Source organism: Dipodomys merriami, unplaced genomic scaffold (assembly GCF_024711535.1).
Source record: "Dipodomys merriami isolate MVZ:Mamm:240054 unplaced genomic scaffold, mDipMer1.0.p SCAF_12, whole genome shotgun sequence".
Taxonomy (NCBI): Eukaryota; Metazoa; Chordata; class Mammalia; order Rodentia; family Heteromyidae; genus Dipodomys; species Dipodomys merriami.
In genome coordinates this window covers 41620110-41646403 of record NW_027202493.1, presented here as the reverse complement: position 1 = coordinate 41646403, position 26294 = coordinate 41620110, and the positions used below count along the sequence as shown (strand labels likewise).

General features: G+C 52.6%; 1 protein-coding gene across 2 annotated transcripts in view; it reads right to left on the bottom strand.

Moving 5' to 3' along the window:
* Positions 1-26294, bottom strand: part of Dpysl2 (dihydropyrimidinase like 2) — a 78600-nt gene that overhangs the window by 10969 nt on the left and 41337 nt on the right. For both annotated transcript variants that reach the window (XM_070016707.1, XM_070016708.1), the window contains exons 4-8: positions 11331-11495; positions 8862-8923; positions 8213-8293; positions 7743-7811; positions 4054-4174 (exon numbers count right to left, since the gene is read on the bottom strand). In XM_070016707.1, the coding sequence (XP_069872808.1) occupies positions 4054-4174; positions 7743-7811; positions 8213-8293; positions 8862-8923; positions 11331-11495 (498 nt within the window). The remainder of the gene's footprint in view (positions 1-4053; positions 4175-7742; positions 7812-8212; positions 8294-8861; positions 8924-11330; positions 11496-26294) is intronic.

Genomic DNA, 26294 nt, shown 5'->3' with positions numbered 1-26294 from the left:
CAGCTTCAGGTGTAAGTGGCCCCATACTGTCTCTCCCAGGATTCTACCCTGATGGCTTTGCCCGTGGGTGTCGGACCTACCAGCTCAGAACTGTATGAGCCAATTCCCTAGAACAAATCTGTCTGTCTCCATCCTCCAGGCCCCCACTGACTACTTTTCTAATACAGATTCTGCTGGGATTTTAGAACATCCACAACCGAGTCTACCTGCCAAAACAGACGCCACTCTTAAGACTCCAGATTACAATGCTGTGTCTTATCTTAACCCTCGGGATTGGGCCCCATGACAAGTGGTCATCACAGGCCACTGACCACAGCACTCCATGTGCTCCACGATGCCCCAGACCATCCCGTCCAGCATCAGGAGTCCTCGCTACGATTTGGATTCCTGGTGTGGACTGTTCCTCAGCCAACATAGCTGTTTCAATCTTCTGCTTCCAGTTCTGAGGCTGGGGTAGAGAAGGGGGTTAAGAGGGGTGTCCACCCCTCAAATGAGGTCAACCAGGCACTGCCCAGGGCTGGCTCCCCCTGTGTCCCACACACAGAAAGCATCGGCAGCAGCCATACCAGACTCCCACATGATCAAAATACAACCTGAATGAAGCCGTTCTCAGGATGAAACCCCACCCTAGCCTTCAGAGAAAGGAGTCACCTTGGAGTCTGAATCCTGGCTCTGCTTCCCACAGGCTGAATAATACAGAAGATGATCTTCCATTTCGACCTTGCCATTTCGCTCCCATGAAATGAACCGATTAAACTGACAAATGGCTACGTTTTCTCAAGAACAATAAGCTGGCTGGGTCCCTGTAGCTCATTCCTGCAATCCTAGCTCCATGAGAGACTGCGATAAGGAAGACTGTAGTTCAAGGCTTGCGGGGTGGAAAAGTTCATCTCCTTTCTTGACCAGTCACAGGGGCACATACCTGTTATTCTAGCCATGGCCAGAGAGCCTAATGTAGGCAATCTCAGCCCAGATAGGCACCAAGGCAGGAAGACCCAAAAAGGGAGAGGGGGGCTGGAGCTGTGACTCAACAGTCGAGCACCTGCCTATGAAACATGAGGCCCTGCTTTGTTCACACTCGAGTACCACCAAAAATTAAAAAATGAAAGCTGCCCCAAGTATTCGTTCCTGGCTGTGTTTTTCTTAGTGTATCTCTAGGAAGAGGCTGGGATGGCGCCACGTGGGCTGAAGGAGGTGGCAGCAGGTCTCCAAGCACACACAGACTGCTGGTCAAGCTCACGCGTGAACACAGCCCTCGCGGATGCTTTGTCTCACGGCCTGTCGCATCCTCGCTCGCTGAAAAAATCTCCTCTCAGACCCAGGAGTAGCAGCAGCAGCTCTGCCGGGCCTCGCTGAGAAGGAGCCGCTACTGCCGGCTCGGTTATGACTTAACAACTTCCTTCCTAAAGAAACGTCCAGTCCTCCCCCACAGCCCCACACGTCCACTCTCCCTATTCTCCAGACTCTCAGCCGGCAGGGCTGTGTCTCTTGCACAGAATGAACCACCTCGGCACCCTCCAGAAGCTGCCGAGGGACAAGGCCGTTTCTTCTTCCTAGCACCGTGGGCCTGAAATACCCCACAGGAAAAGGGTGTGGATGAAGAAATGGAGCAGCAGAAGGCTACAGCAGCACTCACCCGTGCCTCCCGGGGGCTGAAGGAGCCACGGGAGGCAGAAATACAACCCTCAGCAGGACCCCGCTGCACAGGCCAGCTGTCAACAAGCCCCGGGCTGGACCAGCCCTGGGTTATCCAGTCACACGTCTGCGTCCATCCTCACCTCATTCTCGAACACACCATCATCATCATTATCCCATGAGTCACTGTCAAATCCATTCCCCCCTCCCCCCACAGGGATTAGAAAACAGACCAGCATCTGGCTGGTGATGCTGAGTCCCAAGAAGCCAGCACTGAACCGAGACATTCTGCCCATCTGGGGAACAAGCCCTAACACTGCCTTCTACTCTCTCCCTGCGAATCTGGGAATCCCTGCATGGCCACCCCGGCCTCTGCTGGGGTTCAGGCTCCAGATTCTAGCAGGTTTGCCAGGAACGAGGTCCCCCAAGTATCTCCTACACCGTGGATGGCGTAGGCCATCCAACAGAAACATGCTGACCTGCAGCACAGCACCCGCAGCGCGGCCAGCGGCCAGCGGCCAGTCAACGCCCGCAGGCGTAGCTCAGAGCTTCAGCGGAAGCGGGAACGGTGGCAGCTTCTGCCTGGGCTCCCTCTCGGAAGCTGCCGGAAGTTCTGAGATGGAAAGCGCCTCCCCGCCTGCAGGGGGGCGGGCGGTCTTGTGTTTGTGGACTGGCGCACAAATGTGCTAGAATTCCTCCCCACAACTCAGGTGTGTCCCACACTACACTTTCAAGGACGAAAGGGCGGCAGTGTGCGGGAAAGGCGCCTGGGAACGGCTGTGCGGGCGCAGTGGGCTCACACACAGAAGGCTCAGTTCCAGAACAGCCTGAAACAATTCCCTCTCCCCCCACCCCCCAAACGCTCTGAGGACGAGGGAGGGGCACTCGCTGCCGTCCAGGCGTTCATAATGCAGTGCGGCGCAACGCCGGGGCAGAACTCAGCTCCACGCCGCCAGCCTCCGGCCCCACACCAGTGGGAAGTCCTGCTCGCCCCAGAGGGCTCTGGAAGTGCACTGCGGAGGGCTGGCTCCCAAGCCACCGCCCTGACCATCCACAGTCACCTTGAAGAAACAATTCCAAGCAGCCTCTGAGCAGACCCCATTAGTTAGGTGAGTCAATTCTTGCTTCCAAAAGGTAATTCCTTGAACAGCCAGGGGAGGGCAGGCTCCCAAGAATAGGGAGCATAGAGATAATCTCAGGTAGAGCCCCAGACCCTGGTCCTCACACCAGCGCTCCAAAGACCAGGGCCAGCGTGACTGCATCCACTGCACATTCCCACCGTGTCTCGGGACAAGCTAATCCCATGGCCGTTGAGCACTCTGCTCTGGGGCTTCAGGTGAGTCACCTGAGTTACCCTTCTTGAGCCCTGGGAACCGCATACCAGAGCAGGAAAAACAAAGAGCCATGGAGGTCCAACTGCTCCCTTACTGACAGAGAAAAAGAAACGAAAAAAGAATGAGGGAAATAGAAAGACTTGATCTTAGAGAAAGAGAAATTAGAACTCAAGAGAAAAAAGCCAATAGGGTAGTATACTACTATAATCCCAGCAACTTGGGAGGCAGAGATAGGAGGATCAAGGTCTGAGACCAGGCCAGACAAAAGCTCAAAACCCTATCTGAAGAAACTAAAAGCATCCCTAGCAAGCCTGAGGCCCTGAGTTGAACCCTCAGGCCCAGCACAAAGAAAGACAAAAAGCAATCCGAACTCAGGAGAGGAAGGAGAAACTATGGAGACTCAGAGATGGAGAAATACAGAGGCCAAGGAGCAGGGAGAGGACAATGAGGAGCAAGAAAGAAAAGGCCCCTTCCCAATGTTCATTTCATGGCGGCCTAAAGGCCAAGTGTGTGTACTTCCTGTCCCAGGTGCCAATCCCAGACATCAAACCTGCTTGTGATTAACCAAATGCACTCAGCAGTGGCAGGTGGGGTCCCGGCATTGATCATGCACAGGCCGGGCCAGCACGGCCCCAGGGGAAAGCAAGCGGCACTCAGTAAATTAGTTTCCAAGACCCTTATCAATGAGCCATCGCCAGAGCAGAAGCAGCCTGTCAGGAACGGCGCACAGCTGATTGGCAGGGCATAGCTGGCGCGATCATGGTTGGATGGGGGGGAGGGATCGGCAGCTTTGCAGAGGATGATGATTCCCAGCAGGGCACCCCAACTTTTCTCTGGGCGGGGGAAGAGTGGAGGAAGGCCTGCCCACCTTGCCTTTAAATAGATTCAAACAAGGCAGTAACGTGGAACAAAGGGAGGAAACCGGAGCTGCCGCCCCACTGGGCTGTAATTAGGTTAATGCAGGAAGGCGCTGCTAGCTAGTGGCCCACTTGGCAGGAGCACTGGAAAAGGAGCCGACCCTCCCCGTGCCCACCCCCCCCCCCACACACACACACAACCTGCCAGCACCGCCCGCGAAACTCACCCTTCTTCCGGGCCTGGGCGATGACTTCGGCCGCGCTCTTGCTCATCACCTTGGTGACGTACAGGGGGCAGTTGGTCTGGTTGGCGATGGTGATGGACCGGTTCACGGCTTCCGCCTCGACCTACGGGACACCAGATGACAGCGAGGGCTCAGCCAACCCGGCTGCACCCTCGGTCGCTGGGCAACGGCGGGCTCCTCCCTTCCTGAGCCTTCTCAAAGTGGGGGGGCCACATCACCCCGGGTGTAGAAACACATTCCACCCCTCCCCCCGGCACCAGACTCGTGGGTGAGGGTCCGGCCCGTGGTGCAGGGTGCGCCCAGCCTGACCGCGACACCTGCCCGCGTGCGGGAGGCCACGGTGACGCCCGGGAGACCCGACCTCAGCGTCTGGGTGACGTCATGCCACCCCGCGCCACTGTGAGACATTCCCAAACCAAGCCGGGGACACCCACAACACAAAGCCAGCTGGAGCGCGGGAGGGCCGACAACTGCATGTGTGCATGCCAAGGGCCCTGCTCTCGACACTCGAGCGTGGCCCACCTGCCATGGGCTGGCACAACCCTCGGCACAAGTGCAAGAACCGCCCTCCTCAGCCATGCCTCCTCCAAGCTGATGTCTCTGAAGAGAATTTCAAGACAACCCGGAAAACTGCAGAACTGCCATGGATGGCAGTAACTTACTGTGGGAGAACAGATCTCAAAAGGCTACTAGCAGCCGGGCACGGTGGCTCATGCCTCTAATCCCAGCTCATCAGGAGATAGAGATAGAAGGATCGTGGGTTATTTGAGGCCAACCTGGGGAAAGTTTGTAAGAGCCCTACCTCAAAAGTAAGCCAGGTGTGGTGGTGTGTGCCTGTGGCCCCAGCTATGCGAGAGGCACAGGTAGGAGGATCCAGCTCCAAGGCTGGCCTGGGCAAAAAGTGGAGACCCTAATTATGTGGCTCAAGGCCTTGAGTCCATTTCCTAGCGGGCTAGGGTCCCCTGAGATTCTGTGGTGTGACCCAGGTCCTGCCCAAATGTGGGGCTGATACATAGCAGGTGCTCGGATGTGCACTGGGCTCGGCTGGGGCCAGGGCTCCTAGCAAGTTAGGAGGCCCTGAGTTCAAACCCAGTGCCACCCGGGGCGGGGTGGGGGTGGGGGGGCAGGAAGGAGGGTGGAGGGAATATTTGCTGGACAAATAAATGACTTCACCTTATTGCTGGTGCTTGAAGCTAGGCTATTTTCCCACACAATCACTAAGCTGACATAGCCACCACCCCCATCTCCACAAGTTTGTCTGGACTGAAGTCTGTGGTGGCCTGAACTGGTGAGCGAAGAGAGAAACCAAGACAGCGTCAGTCACAGTGCAACTCCGCCGAGAGACAGCTGAGAGCCGTGGGTGAGGCACAGCTCAGGAAAACCTCCCTAAACGGCCAGTGTTTTTCATTCCTGGGATAGCTGGAGGGTGGCCCTCCCTCCTCCCTCCTCCCTCTCCAGGGCCTTCCAGACCAAGGTCCTTCCAAGGACCCCGGAGTCAGTGTGAAGAGGTCTGGCTAGAGGCCTTGGGACCTCGCAGGGACCCGGGACCCCTTAGGCTGGATGCCCCAACACAGATGTGAGGAAGAAAGTGGAGGAAGAGCTATTAAGCTCCAGATGGGTAAGAAGCACAGCCAGGGTCTGTGCTGGGCTGAGCTGGGCTGTGCACTGCTTCTAACCATGTGTGCATCAACTGAGACTCAGGGGGCACCTGGAGCCACCCATCCACAAGGAAGAAGCCGAGACCCCATCCCGGCCCCCGCCAAAGAGAGGCCAGAGCTGGCCAGCCAGAGGCCAGAGTAAAACATTAACTCACTGGAAGAGGAGGCCTTTAAACCCCCACGCCCCAAGTTCTGCGCAGAGCATCCAACGCTCCTGTGAGTGTATACACACACCTCAGCTACACAATCACGCTGCTTTACACAATACTGATCTGACTGAAATGGGATCGCCAGAATATCGTGAACATAGCATGACAGTTTAAAATAGTATCTCTTTGTTCTCAAAGACTGGGAAGGTCATCCAGTCCCACCGTCTGAGGAGGCGCAGAGAGAGCAACCACCTCTCCAGGGATGCACGGCATCTGAGCCCAGAGCGCCCCTCGGCCGCCTGCCCACCCCAGCCGAGCCCTTCTGTGAAGCTCAGTGGGAGGTTTGTTCTCTGGGAAAGCGTCATTACATGTGCTGGTCCCTACTCTTCCTGGATGCCAGGCTCTCATGGCTGTTTCCTGCCAGGACCCGCCCGCCCCCTCCTGCCCTAACACCTACTTCCTGTCTGCCTCTTCCTCCCTAGCACCTAGAAGAAACCATTTCTTCCAAGTCCTGCTGAGCCACGGCCTGGCTGTGTCTGGCTCAGAGCACAGGCTATAGCTTCTCATCCAACCATCCAGCTGCGTCCTTTCTCCACGTCTGCATCCTATCCTGTCTTTTTGGTTTTTTGTGAGGTGCTGGGACTTGAACTCGGGGCCTAAGGTTGCTGCTCTCACTTAAGCCACAGCTCCACTTCTGGCTTTTTTGTTGTTGTTGGTTAATCGGACGTAAGAGTCTCCCAGCCTTTCCGGCCCAGTCTGGCTTCAAACCACAATCCTCAAATCTGAGTAGCCAGGATTACAGGCATGAACCACAGGGCTCCCTGCCTCTGCCATCTCCTTTGCCACTGGCTAAAAGCCAGGGGAAATCCCACCAGGTGGTAGGCTGAGAAGGAACGCAGCAGCACGGGAAGATGGAGTTCCAACACAAGGGAAGCATCAGGAGGCTGAGGCTGAGAAGGAGAGCCCGGGGGCCATGTTTCTTCGTTTGTTCTCGAGGCCGCTTCCCGTGTTGGTGGCTCCTCTGTAGCTGCTGGCTGGAGTCCACTCAGAGTGCATCCATATTGTATTCTCTTTATCGCCCCCTCAGACTCTAACACACAACAGATACCTCTTGGCAAACTGGAAAGAGAGCCGGCAGGAGCCAGGGGAGAGGCCGGGGCTGGAACCTGGGAGCCACATCCCAACGTCTTCTGTGTCCTGTGAGCTCAGGGCTCCCTGAGGGACCCCCCCCTCCCCGCCCGGGGATCTGCTCTCCTCTCCTCACCCCTTCCCCTTGGCAGGGGAGAGGGTCCAGCCTTCCTAGGAGGCTCCCCGTCATCCCTTCAACTCAGGACCGCCACACATTTCTTGGCCACGACTTCCACAAGGTCTGATCCTGAGCCTTTCAGTTAGGAGGGAACTTCTAGAAAGTTCTGGAAGCTACAAGTTTTTCCAGAAGACCAGGCTTCATGCTCTAAGCGGCCGGGACTGGAAATCTCTGCACCACCCAGAGCCCTGCTCAGATTTTCCCTTCTGTGATTTTAAAGATTCAGTCGCAGACTGATGTTGACAAAATTATGCCACAGCCTGCACGGGTTTATGGTGGAAAACCTGCCACTCCTCCCGCGCATCTGTGCCCAGATGTGGCACAGCTGCTTCTGTATCCCCTTCACATTAGAAGGCGAAAGGAGGGCTGCAGATCACCCAAGGAAAGGTTCAGAGAAAACGCACAAGGCTAAAACAAGCCACCGAGGACTCAGCCCCCACCCCACCCCCCCACACACACACACGGCTGTTAGCTCCGAGAAGCAGGTACAAAGTGACTCCTGTGCTCTGTCCAGCGCCCGGGGGACACTGAATCACACGTCCCACTTCCGCTGCTCACCTCCTCAGGCCGGCTCAGCACGTGTCCCTCGGGGCCTGTGATGCCCAGGTCCAGGATCCGCTGCTGCTCCTGAAGAAAGGAGACAGTCAGGGGATCAGGTTCCCCAGGCAGGGAACAAACCTGTCACTGCTGGTCGCTCAGCCACATCCCAAGACACCAGACAAAAAAGGGGTCCCTGCCCTGCTGCAGTCCTGGCTGAGCCAGATGGATCCATAGCCCCGAGACCACTCAGCATCCCAGAGCAGGGCCTGTCCTGTGGCCTCGGTGTAAGACCCGGCCTGGGGAGGCCCTGAGCCCCACTGGGGCGGAGGAGGCACAGTGGTGTGGGGATGGGACAGCTCCTGCCCCCCCCACCCCGGGGTCTGGCACCACCCGCCAGGCCCAGACAAGCAGGCCTGCCCTCCCCCTCGGCGGCGGCAGCAGCTCCTGACCCCACCATGATTTCTCTGGCCTGCCAGGAAGGCCCCTACCTCTGCAATGATGTCGCCGTTCTCCGCATGGACTTGGGCAATGGCACCGATATCCCGGATCACGCTCAAGACTTCATAGATCTGAAGAAGAGGAGCGTGGGATCAGAACCGACGACCCCTGTCTTTTTGTTCCCAAGGAATGCCTCTCGCTGGCAGCCACATTTCCAGACATCCGGGGGACACTGAGTCACACATCCCATTCCTGCTGCCCACCTCCTCGGGCCGGCTCAGGACACGCTCAGCACGTATCCATAGGGACCGTGAGGCCCGTTACCCCTCCAGGGGGAAGTAACCCCTCACCGGCCACCTCTAGAAGTCCCATGCTCCAAGGTAACGCTCCTAGCTGCTTCTGTCATAGGGAGCCTCTCCCCCTGACACTGCCACCCCGGCCTCCCTGCACCCCCCTCCACCCCACATAACAACCCAGTCCGGTGACAGAGCACCCACGTGCCGAGGGGCTCTGAGGGCCTCCTGTGGCCACAGTGTGCTCAGCTTTCCAGTTCCAAGGCTCAGAGCCAGAGCCTCGGGGGCCAGGGAACCTGGCTCACCCGGCAGTAAGGCCAGCAGCCACATCCACCAAGCGAGGAACCCCCAGACAGCAGCAGGGGCCAGCCACACCCAACAGCAGGGACAGGGCCCCGTGTCTCACCTGGGAATCGGTGAGCTGGAAGCGATCTTTGAAAGCCATGTAGACGAGGAAAGAGTTTACACCTGGTGACAGAAAACAGAGGTGAGGAGGTGACTTTTAAGAAGAACACCAAACTCAAATAACCTGGGAAGGAAAAAGAGCGTGATAGTATCTCTCGTGTGTGTGTGTGTGTGTGTGTGTGTGTGTGTGTGTGTGTGTGTGTGTGTGTGTGTGTGTGTGTGTGTGTGTGTGTGTGTGTGTGTGTGTGTGTGTGTGTGTGTGTGTGTGTGTGTGTGTGTGTGTGTGTGTGTCCGAAAACAGAGGTGAGGAGGTGACTTTTAAGAAGAACACCAAACTCAAATAACCTGGGAAGGAAAAAGAGCGTGATAGTATCTCTCGTGTGTGTGTGTGTGTGTGTGTGTGTGTGTGTGTGTGTGTGTGTGTGTGTGTGTGTGTGTGTGTGTGTGTGTGTGTGTGTGTGTGTGTGTGTGTGTGTGTGTCCACGCGGTAAAAAAACGGATGAAGGGAGAAATGTGTGTGTGTGTGTGTGTGTGCATGATAGTATCGTGTGTGTGTATGTGTGTGTGTGTGTGTGTGTGTGTGTGTGTGTCCACGCGGTAAAAAAAGGGATGAAGGGAGAAATGTGTGTGTGTGTGTGTCCACGCGGTAAAAAAAGGGATGAAGGGAGAAATGGAGACCCAGTTAGAAAGATAAAGCAAACATGGTAAAAATACAAATAACCAGTCTATCTGAGGGCTCTTTATTAGTGCTCTTACAACTTTCCCCTAAGTTTAAAACAAGACCAAAATTAAAAGCGGCTGCAGTAGGAATCCACCCATGCTCACAGCAGAATTAGTCATCACAACCCAAGCAACCATCAATGGATGAAGACATAAACAAACTGCGGTCAGTATATAAATGGAATTATTACTCAGCCATAAAAAGGAAGGATGCTAGAACACGGATGAGTCCTAAGGACTATTTTTTTTTTTTTTGTCAATGAAATAAACCAATCACTAAAAACAAAATCCTGGGTGATTCCACTTCAATGAGGAACTTGAAGCAGTGGATTTCAGAGACAGAACGCAGACTTAAGGTTACTGAGAGCTGAAGGTGAAGAATTGTTCTCTAATGGGGCAAGAATTCTGAAGACTATCACAGTGGTGATAGTGGCACACACTGACTGTACTGAATGCCACTGGTTAAAATGACCAAGTCTTACACATATTTTACCACTCAAGGCCTGGGCGCTGTCCCTGAGCCTCTCTGTGCTCAAGGCTAATGCTCTACCCCTTGAGCCCCGGCACCACTTCTAGCTTTTTCTGAGCAGTTTATTGGAGATAAGAGTCTCACAGACGTCCCTGCCCAGACTAGTTTTGAACCACGATCCTCAGATCTCAGCTTCCTGAGTAGCTAGGATGACAAGCATGAGCCACCGGTACCCGGCTTCTGTGACTTTTAACAACAAAGTGAGTCAGAGATTTCTGTCTCTGCAGCTCAGGGATTCGTGTCTGTTCTTTGGCAAGCAGACTGGCCTCCATGCTGATTTTTTCAAATGTGTTGTTGGGTTTTTTTCTCCTTAAGGTCCGTTAATTGGACAAGCAGATGTCATAATGCTCATCTCAAGACTTTTTGCCTGGCCTGGGCACCAGGCCAAGCAGCCCTGCCCGACGTCTAGCAGAATTTTAAACAATTGTCTTGACAACCTGGCAGCCTTGGAGCTTAATTCAAGCCACCTGGGGGTGCTGGAGGCCGCCCGCACTGCCCGCACTGCCCGCACTGCCTGCCCCGGCCGCGGCTCCTCTGCCCCAGGCAGGCAGCGGTCACCATGGCAACCCTCCCCCCCCCCCATGCCTCTCCCTTGGCCAGACGTAAATCCACGGGAGTCTGGGTATTCTCAAAACTGAGAAAAGGTCAAAGGCAACCTAATTTCTTCTTTGTGAAGTATTCATGCTGGAAAGGATCTCAGGAGACATCTTAGACCAATATCTTCACATGACAGATTAAAAAAAAAATTGGGATCCAAAGAATTTAAGTAAATTGCCTAAGGTCACATACAGTGAAGACGGAGGTAGGGGAGAGAAATAGCCTGAGAGTCTGGCTTCCTCTCTGGGGCATTCTGGGAAGGGCTCATGGATTCCCTCCCACACCTGTATCCGCACTGGGAGCGCTCCCACAACAGAACCCCAAACCACCAGGTGCTTCACTGAGGGTCTCTGAGGTCAAGGGACTGAATCCAAATTCCAACAGACCCAGGAAGACGCACCATTTGGCTCTGCTTCCTGAACCCCCAGAAGTTCCCGTAGATGGGGGTCCCCATCTGCTCTCCCCAACCCAGTGCTCTCTCCCAGTACCCCCTGCCCGAGACAGACAAGGCACAAGGCAGGCCCGGGATGGACAGGAACCATTCAGAGCGTCGGCTCCCAAGCTGTGCCCCCATGGAGTGTGAGGGAGCCCCCGCCGGGCCGGGGGGGGGGGGGTGGCACCCACCGTGGTCCTTCACCAGCGCCTCCATCTCCTCCTGGATGCCCTTGTGCCACTCGGTGATGTCCACGTGCAGGGAGTAGTCGCAGCAGGACTTGCTGTCCGCCCACTCCCGCCACTGGTCGAAGGCGGCCAGCAGGCTGGTGCCGGGCTCAGGGACGACGTGGTCAACTGGGAAAGAAGAGACGTTTGTTACCCGCAAGAACCTGGTGGCTGGAGGCAGCAGGTGTGTCCCCACGGAGCTGGGAATTCGGCTTCTCAGGTTGTCCCCAGGAATCACGACTGTGATCTGTAGAGCCAGCGGAGGGCCCCGGGGCCGGGAGGGGAGGGGGCGCCCAGAAACTTGGCCTTGGCCCATGCGATGTTGGGGTGAAAGCACTCATGAACTCCCAGATCTGATTGCCCCACCCAAAGTCCTGAAAGCCTGGGGCACATTCGTGGACAATGAGTCCCTGTGGACAAAGGCAGTGTCGAGTGGCCGGCCGGGAGCCTGTCCGGGTCACTGGTTCGCAGGGAGACCCCAGCCCAGCCCCCTGGAGGGGCCGGGGCTGCACCAGGTACCCTGGGCCTTTCCTGAGCACCACGCAGCTGCGTTCTCCCCCGACTGCTCGGGTTTCTGTGGCATAATCCCACCCTGGAACTGAAGGGTATCATCTTAAGAGGACAAAGCATTTCAAGACTGTTGTTCTGCTACTCAGAGGTAGCCTGAGAGGCTGGACAAAGAGACCTGCACTCAGGTTGCTGGGAGTCGGTTCCTTGGCTCCACAGCTTATCTGCAAGGTGCTCCTGGCTGGGTAAACTACTTAATCTCCACTGCCTTCCACGTCTGTGCTGGTTTAGAATGCGGGTAATGTTACCTTCCCCAGACTTGTGAGATGAGGCACGCATCTACCAACCTCATATTGCTCCCAACTTAATCCTCCTGTGGCTTTCCCTCCTTACAGCACACAAAAAGATTACTGTCTTCTCCTAGCTCTGGAAGATCCTGCCCGGCTTAGTCCTGGCCGGCTTCTACCACGTGACCCTGGGTCATCTATGCCTCACACTCTGTTTTGCAGCTACAGAGACTGTCAGGTGCTACATCAATCTCATACCACAGGGCCTTTGCATCTGGAGAGCTCTTACCCCACTGCCGCTACATCAACCCTGATCTTACCCATCTTCAGCTCAGAAAGCCCTGAAATACAAACCGAAATAACCCATCCAAGGTCAACCCTGAGCAACAATACAGACAAAACGCAGGATCCAAATGCCTAAAGTAATGAGCCATCCTTCCAAAATGAAGTATTCCATTCCTTACACCCAAGTCCCAAGTAGGCAGTTCTGATCTGAGAAAATGCAGGCCAAGGCGATGCTCATGAGCTCTGATTTCTGAAACAGATCAAATCTGGCAGATGTTGCTAAACCGTGACCCCCAAGTGACCTTGGCTTTTTGCATGTCAAGGTAGACATCACCAGCCCTAATGCCTGCACCTAGGAGGCTGAGGTAGGAAGGCTGTGAGTTCAAGAGCCTGCCTCAAAAAATTTAAAAAAAAAAATCCATCAGCTATACCAATTATACAGACCTGATCCTTACAAACTCAACACATTGCTAAGGCTGTAAGTAGATACTGTCACTATGTCTACTTAAATCATGTGTTAAATGCAGTTAGACCATGTGACCATCTAAGTTAAAAGTTCTTTTGAATTTACTTTTTCAGATGTATTAGTATAAAAAAGAAGTATCAGTCTCTGTAATTAAATGAATATAACAATATTGACAAAAACACAAAAAAGATACTTAAAATAGATTCCAACAAAACTGAAAGCCAAGGATACAGCCTGTGGCTCATGCCTGTAATACTAGCTAACTGAGGAGATGTGTTCAGAGCCAGCCAGGCAGGAAAGTCTGTAGACTCATCTCCCATTAACCACCAAAAAGCCAGACACGGAGCTGTGGCTCCAGTGGTAGAGTGCCATCCTTGAGTGAATAAGCTAAGACAACACCCAGGCCCTGAGTTCAAGCCTCAAGACACACACACACACAAACACACACACACACACACACACACACACACAGACTAATACATTGTATGCATGTTTATTGTGTTTTACATGTATGTTTACATGTTTAAAATGCTTGCATTTGTATTTACTTGTGTTGTGTACTCCAGTGGGTAAATACAACTCAGCCTCGTCCCTGGCCGGATTGCGAATGGCTAAACACAGCCAACATAAACAAGGAAGCGCTTGCTCTCTGTCCAGCAGAGCGACTTCGACTTCGTTTGGAATTAAAGGAGCAGCTACTAGCCAGCCGTTTCTGCCACCTCCAAGCCCCAGGATGCAGTTAGTAAATAACCCTTCCCCTCCCTCCTGGGTCATGGACATTGTTTTTAAATAGTTTAGTATTAGATCAAGTGCTCTTAAATGCTTTGAGTTTACACACACACATGACATCGAGAGGAGAGGGGGGCCAGGGCTGGGCTGCTTTTCCATTGTTCCGTCCACCCCTGTCAGGGCTAAATATAACTTCTTGTTCCATCCCAGCATCTGGCAGTGAGGGGACCCTTTTGTTACCGGTACTCCTGTTTTGTGTGCTGTTTGTGTTTGTTTTCAGCGCTGGGGATCACACGCAGGGCGCGGCCCGTGCCGGCCATGGGCCTCACCCCGGCCTTTAACTTTTCTAAGGAAAAAAATTCTCTCTGGAGTGTCTCCGGTCCTCCCGTGCGGTCCTTCTCTCTCACCTCCTTCCCAGGGCCGAGAGGCCACCGTGCCCGCTCTCCTCCACTGCCATGTCAGCCTGGCCCTGGGGACGCTGGCAAGCTCTGTGGGGGACAGACACATCCCTCCACGAGCAAAAGAACCCAAACCGTGCTCCCGGGAAGCCGGCGCGTGCTTTCCCACGGCCCTCCGTCCCCTGGGCTCCCGGGGGAACCCCAGCTCCAAGGGAACAGGGCAGAGGTCACACTCGCTTCCGGAGGGAGCACACTGCCCCTGTGCGCTCACGGGCTCTTCGGTGGCCGCGCCCTAAGCCGTCTGTCCCTGCAAGACAGGAAGCTCAGCCAGCAGCCATTGAGCAGAGGGGGCCACGGGCATCACTGTGCCAAGACCCGGTGTGACTCCTACTGCAGGGCCCCAGGGGCTGTCCTTCCTGGGGCTTCCGCTTCTTCACCTGGAGCAGGTAGAGGCCTTGCAGGAAACACCTGAAAGGTGCCTGGCACACGCTGGATGTGTGTGCAGCGCACACACACACACACACACACACACACACACACACACCACCGAGTGCACTCAGAAATGTGCAATCAGTGGCATTATGGGATGCTAAGAACACGGCCTGGCAGCTGGGCATGGCAGTGTATCCCTGTGATCCCAGCTACTCAGGAAGCTGAAGTAGGAGGACTACAATCCAAGAATCCAAGGCCCGCTCAGCTGAAAACACAAAAACTTACCTACAGGGGAGGTGGTGCTAAAAAAGCACAAGGACTGGGGTGCGGCTGAAGAAGTGTAGACCGCCGCCTAGCGCTGGGAGCGCTGAGTTCAATCCCTACCACCAAGAAACACGAGACAGTGGCCTGCAGGTGGGAGGCCTGCTTGGAAGCAGCGTCTGGAAGTCTGTGCACATCAACACCACCCACTACCAGCACTGCCACAGGCCCGCCATCCACAACTGCAAAAGTCCTAAATCCAAAATGCCCCCAAATGTGAAATAAGGTGCCACGTGTTAGACTTTCTCACAGTAATGAAATACCCAACAGAAACACCTCAAGGAGGATTTGCCTGAGTTGGATGAGGAGGGCGTGGCCAAACAGTGGCTCACAGCATGGCAGCCCGGAAGCAGAGAAAAACAGGGCGGGGGAGCAGAGGTCACACTATTTTAGTCTTTATCCTCTCTAGACCAGAAGCCGACCTTCGGGGCAGGTTAGGGGCCGTTAATTCACCCTTGCCAACACCCAGAGGTTTGCTTTACTCATCCCCAAGGTGCTTCTCATCCAATCAAAGTTTGCCATCACCTGCCGTGAGTGGGAAACCCCACGCCTGACCTGAGATGACACGTTGCAAGTCAAGATTCAGGCTAAAAGTACTGCAGAAGATCGCCTGCGGCTGGCCTCTTATACAGTTTACATGAAACACAAAATGAATTTCATGGTTAGGCTCGGGTCCCAACCCAAGCAGTACATTCTCCTAAGATGTGAAACACTGTGAAATCTGAAACTCCTGGTGGCCACCATTTTGGGTAGGGGATATTCAGCCTGTATTACTTGCAATGCTGTTGCCAAAGGACGAGGCATATTTTTAACAGTTTGATTGAGATATAATTCACATGTTATGAAATTCACCCACGGAAGGGTACAATTCCATGGTCTCTAGTATATTCACAGATTGGGATAGCCATCACCACAAGCTAATTTTAGAGCAGAGCCTAAAAAGAAACCCTGTACCAGTTAGCCACCCCTCCCTGGTCCCTTCCTCCTCCCCTCTCCGGGCTGGGAACCCTAAGCAGCCACTAATCCACTCGCTGTCTCTGTGGATTTTCTTCTCCCAGACATTTCACTTAAACAGAATCATATAATATGTGGTCTTGTGTCTGGCTTCTGAGACTTAGCATAATGTCTCCCAGGCTCATCCTTGCTGTAACACAAGTCAGGCCTATGTTCCCGTTCACAGCTTGTGATCCTTTTTTTTTTTTAAATGTTTATTGGACATTGATACTGAGTTAAGACACCAAGAAGTAAGCTGCTATTTGAAAGTCCAAATATGGGACCTTGTTGGAACTTACAAGTTGGTCGAATTTAAGACCCAACATGTTTTTTAACTTTTAAAGATCATCACAGACCCTCATAATGGTTCTGTTGTTACTGTTGTATGTGTTTTATAGTACTAATGGTTTGAACCCAGGATCTTGCTCTGTTAATGCTCTCCCACTTGAGCCATGCCTTCACCCTTGCTTTTTGCTGGCACTGGTAGCTCACACTTGTAATCCTAAGCTACTCAAGAGGCTGAGATCTGTGGATAGTGGCCTGAAGCCTTCCCAGGCAGGAAAATCTATGAGACTCTTTTCTCTAATTAATCACCAGAAAACTGGGTGCTGTGGCTCAAAGGGGTAGAGCACTAGCCTTGAACAAAAAAGCTCAGGGACAGTGCCCAGGCCCCAAGTTCAAGCCCCAGGACTAAAAAAAGAAAGAAAGAAAGAAAGAAAGAAAGAAAGAAAGAAAGAAAGAAAGAAAGAAAGAAAGAAAGAAAGAAAAGAATGTTTCATACTAGGTGCTGGTGGCTTACTCCTTGTAACATGGTTCAAAGCCAGCCCGGGCAGGAAACTTTATATCCCAAAGAAAGCCAGAAGCAGAGCTATAGCTCAAATGATAAAACACCAGCCTTGAGTAAAAAAGCTCCAGTACAGGCGCGTGTGCGTGTGTGTATGCACGCGCATGCGCACACACACACACACACACACACACACACACACACACACACACACACACACACACACACACACACACACACACACACACAGAGTAACCACTTCTCTTTGCTGATGAAGATGCTGAATTCCAGCAAAGTATCCAAGAGATGCAGAATCAGATTTCAATCCGAATTAAATCCAGGCCTGAATCTCAAAACTCTTGCTGTTTCTTTTCCATTAACACTGGGTCCTCTGACCCCACCGCCTTAATAACCCTCATCCCTTCTCTGTCACCTTCCGGGCCTCTCATGGGGTGCCTCACAGGGCATGCTCTCATAAGCATGTGGGGTTTCTTTCTGACCCTAATAGCATAGTTTCTTTACGTTTTCATAATTCAGTTTCTAATCAGAGCTATCCTCATGGGAATCCGTCATTTTCTTAAGGATTTTCCTATGGAAAAATCTGTAAGTTTCTTCTAGTTGTCCCTATTATAATAATCTGTAAGCTTCTTCTAGCTGTCACTATTATAATGTTCTTATGGGCATTTCACGCTAGTGGCTGGTCCGCTGTTGGAGATGGTCACAGACTGGCACATGGGCAGACAATGGGTCTTAATACAGGCAGTGGTCATTCTGAGTTCCAAAAATATCAGCTCTTTACTCTGCCACCAACAACGCATCAGGCTGACACCCAGCTACTTGTGTTCCCCATTTTACTTGCTTACTAAGAGAGTGGGTAAAACACAAAGCTCTTTTCAGCCCATCGGCTGCCTCTGTTCCAGATGAATGGCCTCTTTCCAAGTCTTCCAGCTTGGAGACCGAGGAACGCAGGAGGGATCAGACCTGCCAGCTGTGCTGAAGGACGGACAGCCCAGCAAGATCACAGTCTAGTGGCCACTTCCACAGTCCCGGCCCTCACTGGGCCCTCCTCCTCCCGCCTTGTCAACCTTAGCGCTGGGACGAGGCCCAGATGAGGCCTCCTTGTCCAGCATGGCAGAAGATCTGGAATCAGCCCAAGCCTCCCGCCTCCCAGGGCTCTGAGTCTCCCAACTCGGTACAGAGACAAGCTGTGCTTTGTCCCTGCTCCCTGCTTCTGCTCAAGGACAGACGCTCAATAGGAAATGCCAGCCCTAAAGCTGGATGACCAAGCTGTGCCCTGTGGGAGGAGGCCAGGAGAAGCAAAGGTGAACAGTGCCAGCCAAATCCATCCAAATGCAAACTTCCAATTCCAGGCCCAGGGAGAATTTCCCTGGGAGATGTTGCAAATGCTCAAGTGTGGGGCGAAGTTTCTGCTTCCTGTACTGAGACGGGCATTCTCGGGCAGAGCTGAACAAAAGCCACGTCGACAGCAGCGCCTGTCCCTTGAGTAGTGACAGCAACCCGGAGCTTCCAGCCTGGAATTCCTCCGGGGCCCCACGGTCCTGAGAAGTGACCCCTCCACCTCTCAGGGGACACCCCAGACCCTTCCCCCACCCCCATGCCAGCAGAGACAGCAGGGCCTCCCTGCACCCTCTGAAAAGCTAGGCTGAAACATTCACTTGTTCATCAAGTTAAGGGATGTTAAAGGACCCAGAAAACTATGTGGAAACAGCCCCAAAGCCATAACCGTCCAGCCTTGAGCTGTCTGGAGAGCCAGCCACTGGGCACAGGGGCTGGGGGCTGCAGCTCAAACGCTGAGTGTGTATGTGCTGCCATAGACGAGGCAGTGGGTAAGTTCATTAACCCCCAGGGCCTCAGTTTCCCCTTGTGCAAAAGAGGAAAGGCAGCAATGCCTACTTTAGAGCATAGGGCTTCCAAGGCATGACTCTGGTACCCAGCTTTGCTACCCCCATTAGCTGGGTCTTCTCAGGATCCTTTGTGCCTCACTGGGCCCTACCTCTGGGGCTTTCAGGGCCTGGTATCCAGCAAGACCCTGTGTCACACAAATGGAAGAAGGAACCACGGGACACAAAGCTGCCTGACCCAACTTCCAGCCCAGGGCTGCTTCTCCAAACATTAGAGCACCCCCAGGTGCTACTCAGAGACAGGGGAAGGGTGAGGCGGGCTCAGGCCGAGAGTCCCAGGGAGGAAGAACAGGGTGAGGGAAGGGCCCTGGTGAAGGGGCTACTGAGAGGAAGAAGCCACCAGACAGACAGCACCACCAGAAAGGCCTGGAACTGTGAGGCATTCATTCAGAGGAGCAGGCTTCTGTAGAAAACTGATTAAGACCCAGGGAACAAAACAAATCTGTCCTGTTTACACAGTCAGGCAGCAGGGCCCATAAATCTCACAGAGACCCTCTGTCGGCAGTCATAAACATAGAGCTCACCCTGGGGTCCCCCTGCCCCCAGACACTGATGGACATGGCCTTCCCACCAAACAGAACCTCTTAGGAACAAGCAAATTCACTCCCTGTTTTATTAGGCATCAAATACAAGCAAGGCCGCCAACTGGAGCAGATAACACAAACTACCCTCATTAACAGAGTGCCTGTCATTCCAATGAAAAGCAAAGTAACCAGATCCAGAGGACTCCTACGGCATCAGTTCAATCTCCAACAGGCTTGGACCGTGCTGAGCCCCAGGGGACACAGGAGGCCAGGCTTCACTGGCTCTTACCTGCCCCGGTGCTCTGTGTGTGGGCACAGGGATCTACCTGCAACAGATCTGCCTGTGTACATGTGTGAGCAGTGTGCCCATGGGGATGTGGATATGTGTGCGTGTGCATGTGTGTGTACACATGTGTTGTGTATATAAGCACATGCATATGGATGGGTGTGACTGTATATACAGGTATGCATATGTGCACATGGCTGTGTGCATATTTGTGTGGATCTGTGTGCGTGTGTATACACAGATACCTGTATGTGCATGTGCCTGTGTGCATGTTTATGTGTCTCTGCATACTGATATGTATACATGACTGTGGATATGTCTGTGCACACCTGTGTACATGTATCTGCGTCACACACGGGTGTTTATGTGCATGTGATGATGTGGATACACGTGTTTCTGTACATATGGGTGCTTCTGAATGTATGTGGGTTGCATGATGTGTCTGCATGTTGGTGTGCATGTTGTGTGTTTGCAAGCGTGTCTGCATGGGTGTATGCACTTACGTGAGTGGATATTCGCGCATGTCTATGTGAGCATCCCAGGGAGAGTGGGTGGAGGCGAGCTCTCTCCCCTATTCCTGAGGCTTGGGGTTGCTTGAAGGAAACAGAGGCTACTTCCCAGTTTTCACCCCAAAGTCTGCCAGAAATAAATCTCAGACTATAAATTACAGAAAGAATGGAGAGATGTAAAGAGTGACAGGAAGCCTAGAGATAGGGGGAGGGGGGGCAGATCGGCCCCTCCCAGCCCACAGCTCTGAGGAGCTCCTCCCCCACGGAGGGGCGGCCACGGCTGGACTGGCCAGATGAGGTGGCGGGAGAAATATGTGAGTAATGACACTTCCTCTGTTTGTCTCAGCTTGTGGTTGCCCTGGACTACAGGACCGCAGACTCGGTGCTGGCTTGCCAAAAATAAGAGATTACAGGGCCGTGCGGAAGATCAGAACAAAATAAAAGTCACAACACAGGCTTCCGCGTGCCAGGGGCTGCCGCCGACTCCGTTTTTCCTTCCTATTGGCCTCGTGGAGAAGAGAACCCAACAGTAGCTTGAGGACCCACAACCTCCCATTAGGCAGAACTAGGTGAGAATGTTCTGGAAAGCCCGCAGCCCTAGGCAGTAAGAGGAAAGAACAATGAACAGAGCCACCAAAAGGTCAAGTCTACATTTTCTTGCTGTCGACCCTGTGACCTGAAAATGTCCATGAAAACACAGGAGGTGGCTGGTGCACACCTATGTTGGAGGACATCATCACCGACAGACGACACGTAACTGTAACGAAGAGCACCGGGGTCAAATAACTAATATGGACAAGAGGCTCACACAGCCCGCCCTGCACACAGGCTGCTGGAGTCGGCACACAGCTCTGAGAACAGAGCGGGACTCGGAACGAGGCGCCTGGCCTCCATTTCTAACACTGTTAGCAATTCCTCCCGCATCCCCAACAAATGAAGTCCAGTGTGGAAGGAAGGGCGGTGATGTCATTTGTTGACTGGGCTCCGTCCACAGCCAACATAATCTGATGGTGTTCTCCTCCTCAGAAGTTGGACTGAATCCAAACACACAGAAAGAAAAAAACCATAGCATGACGTCACGCACGCCTGAACCACAGCCGCGGTACCCGGTCCTGTGCCTCCCTTCTCCCGCTGAGGGCCGAGGGCTCAATGGGTCTTTCTTGTGTGCAGCTGATTAGCAAGACAGCATAAAGGCCAATGTATCTGAACAATGAGGGAGAAGCCCTGCAGACAAGGCACCTGTTGTTTGAGAGCCTGTAATTACTCTTTACAACCTGGGATGGTTCCAACTATAGGTGACACCCAGACACTAGCTGTCACCCCTCCCCACCCTCTATAAACTAAAACGCCCGCTTACAATATGTTCTCTTCCTTCTCAGGAAGAGCAGGGCCAGAAGACAATAACGCAGATGTAAAGCACAACTCCAAAGGAACTAGTCTGTACAGAAAATTCCTTGATCCTCATCTTAAGGGAAGTCAGCCAGGCTCAAAAAGACCAGGATCACACGCTTTCCCTTCCATAGGACTTAACCTAGACCTAGGAAAGAGAGGGGGGTGGTGATGGGGAGAGAGAGGAGGGGCTGTTTAGAGTAGGGGTACCCCCAGGAGGAGAAAGCACAGATGTGAGGCTGTTCGGGGATACCAAGAGCAGCACAACCAGACTCCTGTCCCAAGAAAATTAATTAAAATAAAGTTCATGAAAAAGAAGCTCAGTTGCAGAACATGCTTTTAGGCCCAGGGTTTGATCCAAAAAAAAGGAAAAAGTTAAAAAGAGATACTATTTGATAGGACATAGCCACCATGGACTGTCTTCTCCCCTCAACACACAGTGAACATGTCTATAATAGTTGCTGTTTTTCACAATGGTTTTTGATGATTACCTTATTTTTCCTAAAGGAGAACATACATACTTTATTTGGCTAATCACGGGTTTTGGTCATTTAAGTGGCTTCTAATTCTTATTATTTTTTTTTGGGGGGGGGGTCCGGTCATGGGGCCTGAACTCTGGGCCTGGGCGCTGTCCCTCAGCTCTTCAGCTCAAGGCTAGCACTCTACCACTTGAGCCACAGCACCACTTCCGGCTTTTTTCTTTTTGCTTATGTGGTGCTGAGGAATCGAACCCAGGGCCTCATGCATGCAAGCAAGCACTCTACCACTGAGCCACCTTCCTAGCCCCTAATTCTTATTCATTATAATTATATAATGATTGTCAATGACAATCATTAGAACTATATGTCAGGCAAATCAATTATTCTGTATCCCAGAGTATGAATTTTTGTTGTTGTTGTTCACTAATCTGATCTATTTATCTATCTAGCCATCTTTACTAGTAGCAGGGTTTAAAATTGGGGCCTCATATTTATTAAAGCTTGCTTTGCCTGGCTGGCACTACACCACTTGAGCCATGCTACCCTTCCAGCTTTTTTTTTCTGGTCCTGGGGCTTGAACTCAGGGTCTGGGTGCTGCCTCTGAACTCTTTTGCTCAAGGCTAGTATTCTACCACTTGAGCCACAGTGCCACTTCTGATTTTCTGGTTGCTAATTGGAGATAAGTCTCATGGACTTTCCTGCCCTGGCTGGTTTTAACCTTGATCCTCAGACCTCAGCCTCCTGAGTAACTAGGATCACCGGCGTGAGCCACCAGCTCCCAGCCTAATTTGTTTCTAGAATGTATAAAAGTTTATTCTTAACATAATGTTTCTTTTCGTTTACTTTTTTCTTGGATTCCACATCACCTCCTTTCCCAGTTGAATCTATGACCCTCTCCCCCGCCTCTCCAGGAAGCTTTCCAGAACCTCCCAGATAGACTTGGCCACTAGATATCTTCACCTCATCCCTGCTATGATTTTCTAGGAACCAACGACATTTCACCCTCCAAATCTGACTCCTCACCCAGTGTCCACACGACTGCCCCCAAGAACCTCCATTCCTGGAAAGTCACCAAATTTCCCTCTGCTCCACTCCCGCCTCCTGTGCTGCAGGAAACTGGAAGGAGGAAGGTGGAGGTGGTAGCCCACAACCTCACCAGGAGTGCAGCAGTGTGAGAGGGAGGGCTGAGGCCACCAAAGCCAGCTGTGCAGGTAAGCACAGGGCTGGAACCGACAGGCCCAGGAGGGCGTTGGAGTCATCCTTCCCTCCCCTCCCCTCTCCCCTCTCCCCCCTTCCCCTCCCTTCTCCCCACACTCAGGCTCACATCCGGTTTCTTGGCCCTTACACAACAGTCCCCATCCTGCCCTCCAGGAACAGGGCAGCCGGAAGTCCTCCACTCCTCTGTCCAGATGGGATCTCAACTCCAACTTGTTTTTACTTCTGAGAAGAAGCATTGACTTGGAGGGTGGGGGGGAGAAGGGAGGGGCTGTAATTCTGATGACAGAAGCTGGGGCGGTGGCAAGCGCTCTGAAGCCTGAGGTAGGAGGATCACTACCCGCTGCCCCACCCACCTCACCTTTCCCCACACCCTTTTTCCCCACTCATACCCAATGCACTCAGCTGAGAAGAGGAAGGAGGAGAGGGAGATTGCTTTACTTTTGAATTCTGAAATTCACGGATCTCCCAGATCTGCCGTCGAGGTCCTCACCTCCCTCACAGAAGCATCCGCAGGACACTCCTTCCAGTCCCCTCCCCCTCTCTCCACCCCTGTTCCTCTCCCCCCTCCATCTCCTCCTGCCACCCCATAACCAGACCCCAGGGAAGAATAAAATCCAGCCTTTGGGAATCCTCTCAGCCCCAATCTACTGCAGGAGGCTCCCTGCCTCCAGCAGCTTTTATAATTCTGCTTCTCATTTCCCAAACCCTAGAACAACAAACACTGCAGTTCACAATACCCCTTCCCCTGTCAGACTGCCCAGCACACAGCAAGTTCTCTGCACATAGAGTATTTATGTGTACTTCTAATGCCCAGACCAAGCCCTGAGAAATGCCCTGCTGTCTGAGAAAATCAAGGGATGGGCAGATGGATGCATGGATGTGTACATGCATGGGTGGGTGGATACATGGGAGTGGGTACATGCATGCATGGCATGGATGGATGCATGTGTGCATGGGTGGATGGATGGGGTGGATGGATGATGGATGGGTGGCTGTATGAATGCATGGATGCATGGATGGATGGGGTGGATGGGTGCATGCATGAAGGGGTGGGTGGATGCATGGATGAGTGATTGGGTGAATGAATGGATGCATGGATGGATGCATGGGTGGATGGATGATGGATGCAGAGATGCATACATGGGGAAGATATGTGGATAGTATTGTTATAGAAACCAAAACCAGATCAAGACAAGGACTCTCTAATATCCAGAGCTGTGCTCTCTTAACAGGAAACAAAGAGAGGAAGGGAGATGAGGGCAGAATATAGCCATACTACTCAATGCATATCCTATGAAATTAGGAAAGTTGCAGAGATGAGTGGAGTGGGAGGGATGAGGGAGAACAAAGAAAGGGGGGGTGCTGAGCGAGATGCTCTCTTCAAACTGACATGCTGAATGGCAAACCCTTTGCACAACTACTCAAAGATAATTAAAACCTAGTATTTTATTGAAAGATGAGAACCAGGTGATTGACATTTTCTGAGCAATGCCAACCATTTCAAATTCAATTAATTTCCAGCATGAGGACGTCAGAACAAGAGGAGGAAGTGGACAATGAAACCACTGGGCTGCTACAGTCATTCAGCCCCCAAACCAACTACTAGCCCTACAAATATCTCAGGAGCCAGATTACATTAGAAACAGCTAACGATAAGACAAGCACTGGTGGCTCATGCCTGTAATCCTAGCTACTTAGGGGGCTGAGAGCTGAGGATCATGATTCGAAGCCAGCTCAGAAAGGAGAGTCCATGAGACTCCTTTATTTTTTAGCTATAGCTTTGGTTTTGGTCTTTTCTTTGTTGGTACTGGGGATGGAACCCAGGTCATTGCACTTGCCAGGCAAGCCCTGTGCCACTGAGCTACATCCCAGCCCCTGTGAGACTCTATCTCCATCTCATCCCCAAAAAGCTTGGCTTAATTGGTACAGTGCCAGCCTTGAGTGACTACAGCCAGCACCCAGGCCCTGAGTTCAAACCCCAGTACTGGCACAAAAAAAGTCTGTGAGACTCATATCTCCATTTAAGCACCAGAAAACCAGTGCTGTGGCTCAAAGTGGTAAAGAGCTAGCTAGAGGTAAAGAGCTTGAGGGAAAAAGCTCAGGGACAGCACTCAGGCCTTGAGTTCAAGCCCCATGACTGACACAAAAACAAAAGCAAATGAACAAGCAAAAAAAAACCCAGCTAATAATGTCAGGAACAACACTGATGAGCCACCTTCTGACCTCTAACTGCCAGAGCTCCATCCATCACACCCACCGTCTCCCTCCATCCTCCTACAACCCCAACCCTATGTGGCAAGGTGCTTCTGGCAAAAGAGAGAACCAAGGCAGACAGGGAGAGACTTCCCTGAGCTAATAAGCTACGAAAATCAAGCCTGGAACTAAGATCTACAAAGATGTGTCCTCAAGAAAGCAAGGCCTCAAATTCTTTCCATTCCACCTCCCATTTCCTCAGAGAATCCTTGGACTATCTCCACAAAGGAAAAAACAATGCCCAGAAAAGCAGTTCCAACCCAGACACACTGTTTGATTTTTCTCCTTGTCCCCACCCCCCCTCAAAAACTGCCAGGCACTAGTAGCTCATTCCTGTAATCATGCTCAGGAAGCTGCAATCTAAGGATCTTAGTTCAAAGCCAGCCTGCGCAGGGAAGTCCGTAAGACTCCTATTTCTAATTAGCCACCAAAAATTAAAAAATAGAAAGCCAGAGGTGGAGCTGTGACTTCAAGAGTTAGAGCACTAGTCTTGAATAGCAAAGCTCAGGAACAGTGCTGAGGCCCTGCCTGAGTTTGAGCCCCAGAACAAGCACGCACGCGCACGCACGCACACACACCATGTGCCCGTTGGAAGAGGGGAGGGCTGAGCGAATAAACCTTGAGCCATGCCAAAGTAACATGGAGACACACGGGAAAGGGATGTGGGGAGAGCCCCTTTACAGCCATTGGCTCCATCTGCCCCAGGCCTTCCAGAAGAGTGACGATCAGCTGATGAATGCACAGCCATGACTCCTACTGACTGGTCCCCAAGTGCCCTTGTGGGGTGCAAGGGAAACCTAGGCCAAGCCAGAGCTTCTGTTGGGAGACCAAAGACTCAAGTGACACCATTAGACAGTGGGCCTTTCCCCATGGGCACAGCCTTGGCATAAATGAAGACAAGTGGGACCTGATCACTTTCTCTTCCACATTACAGAAAGTGATGGAAGGGCAGGATAAAGCTAGAATCCCAGAATCTTCCTCTCGCTGGGGTAGACGGTCATCTCACCATCAAAGGGGGTCTGGCGGGGAGTTCCGTACAGCATGCAGCACAGTGCCAACACTTGAATAGTCAACAAGTCAACATTACTCTGACGGACCTACACGTGCCATCAGCACAGAGATCAGAGCCCGGGATCTTCCACACAC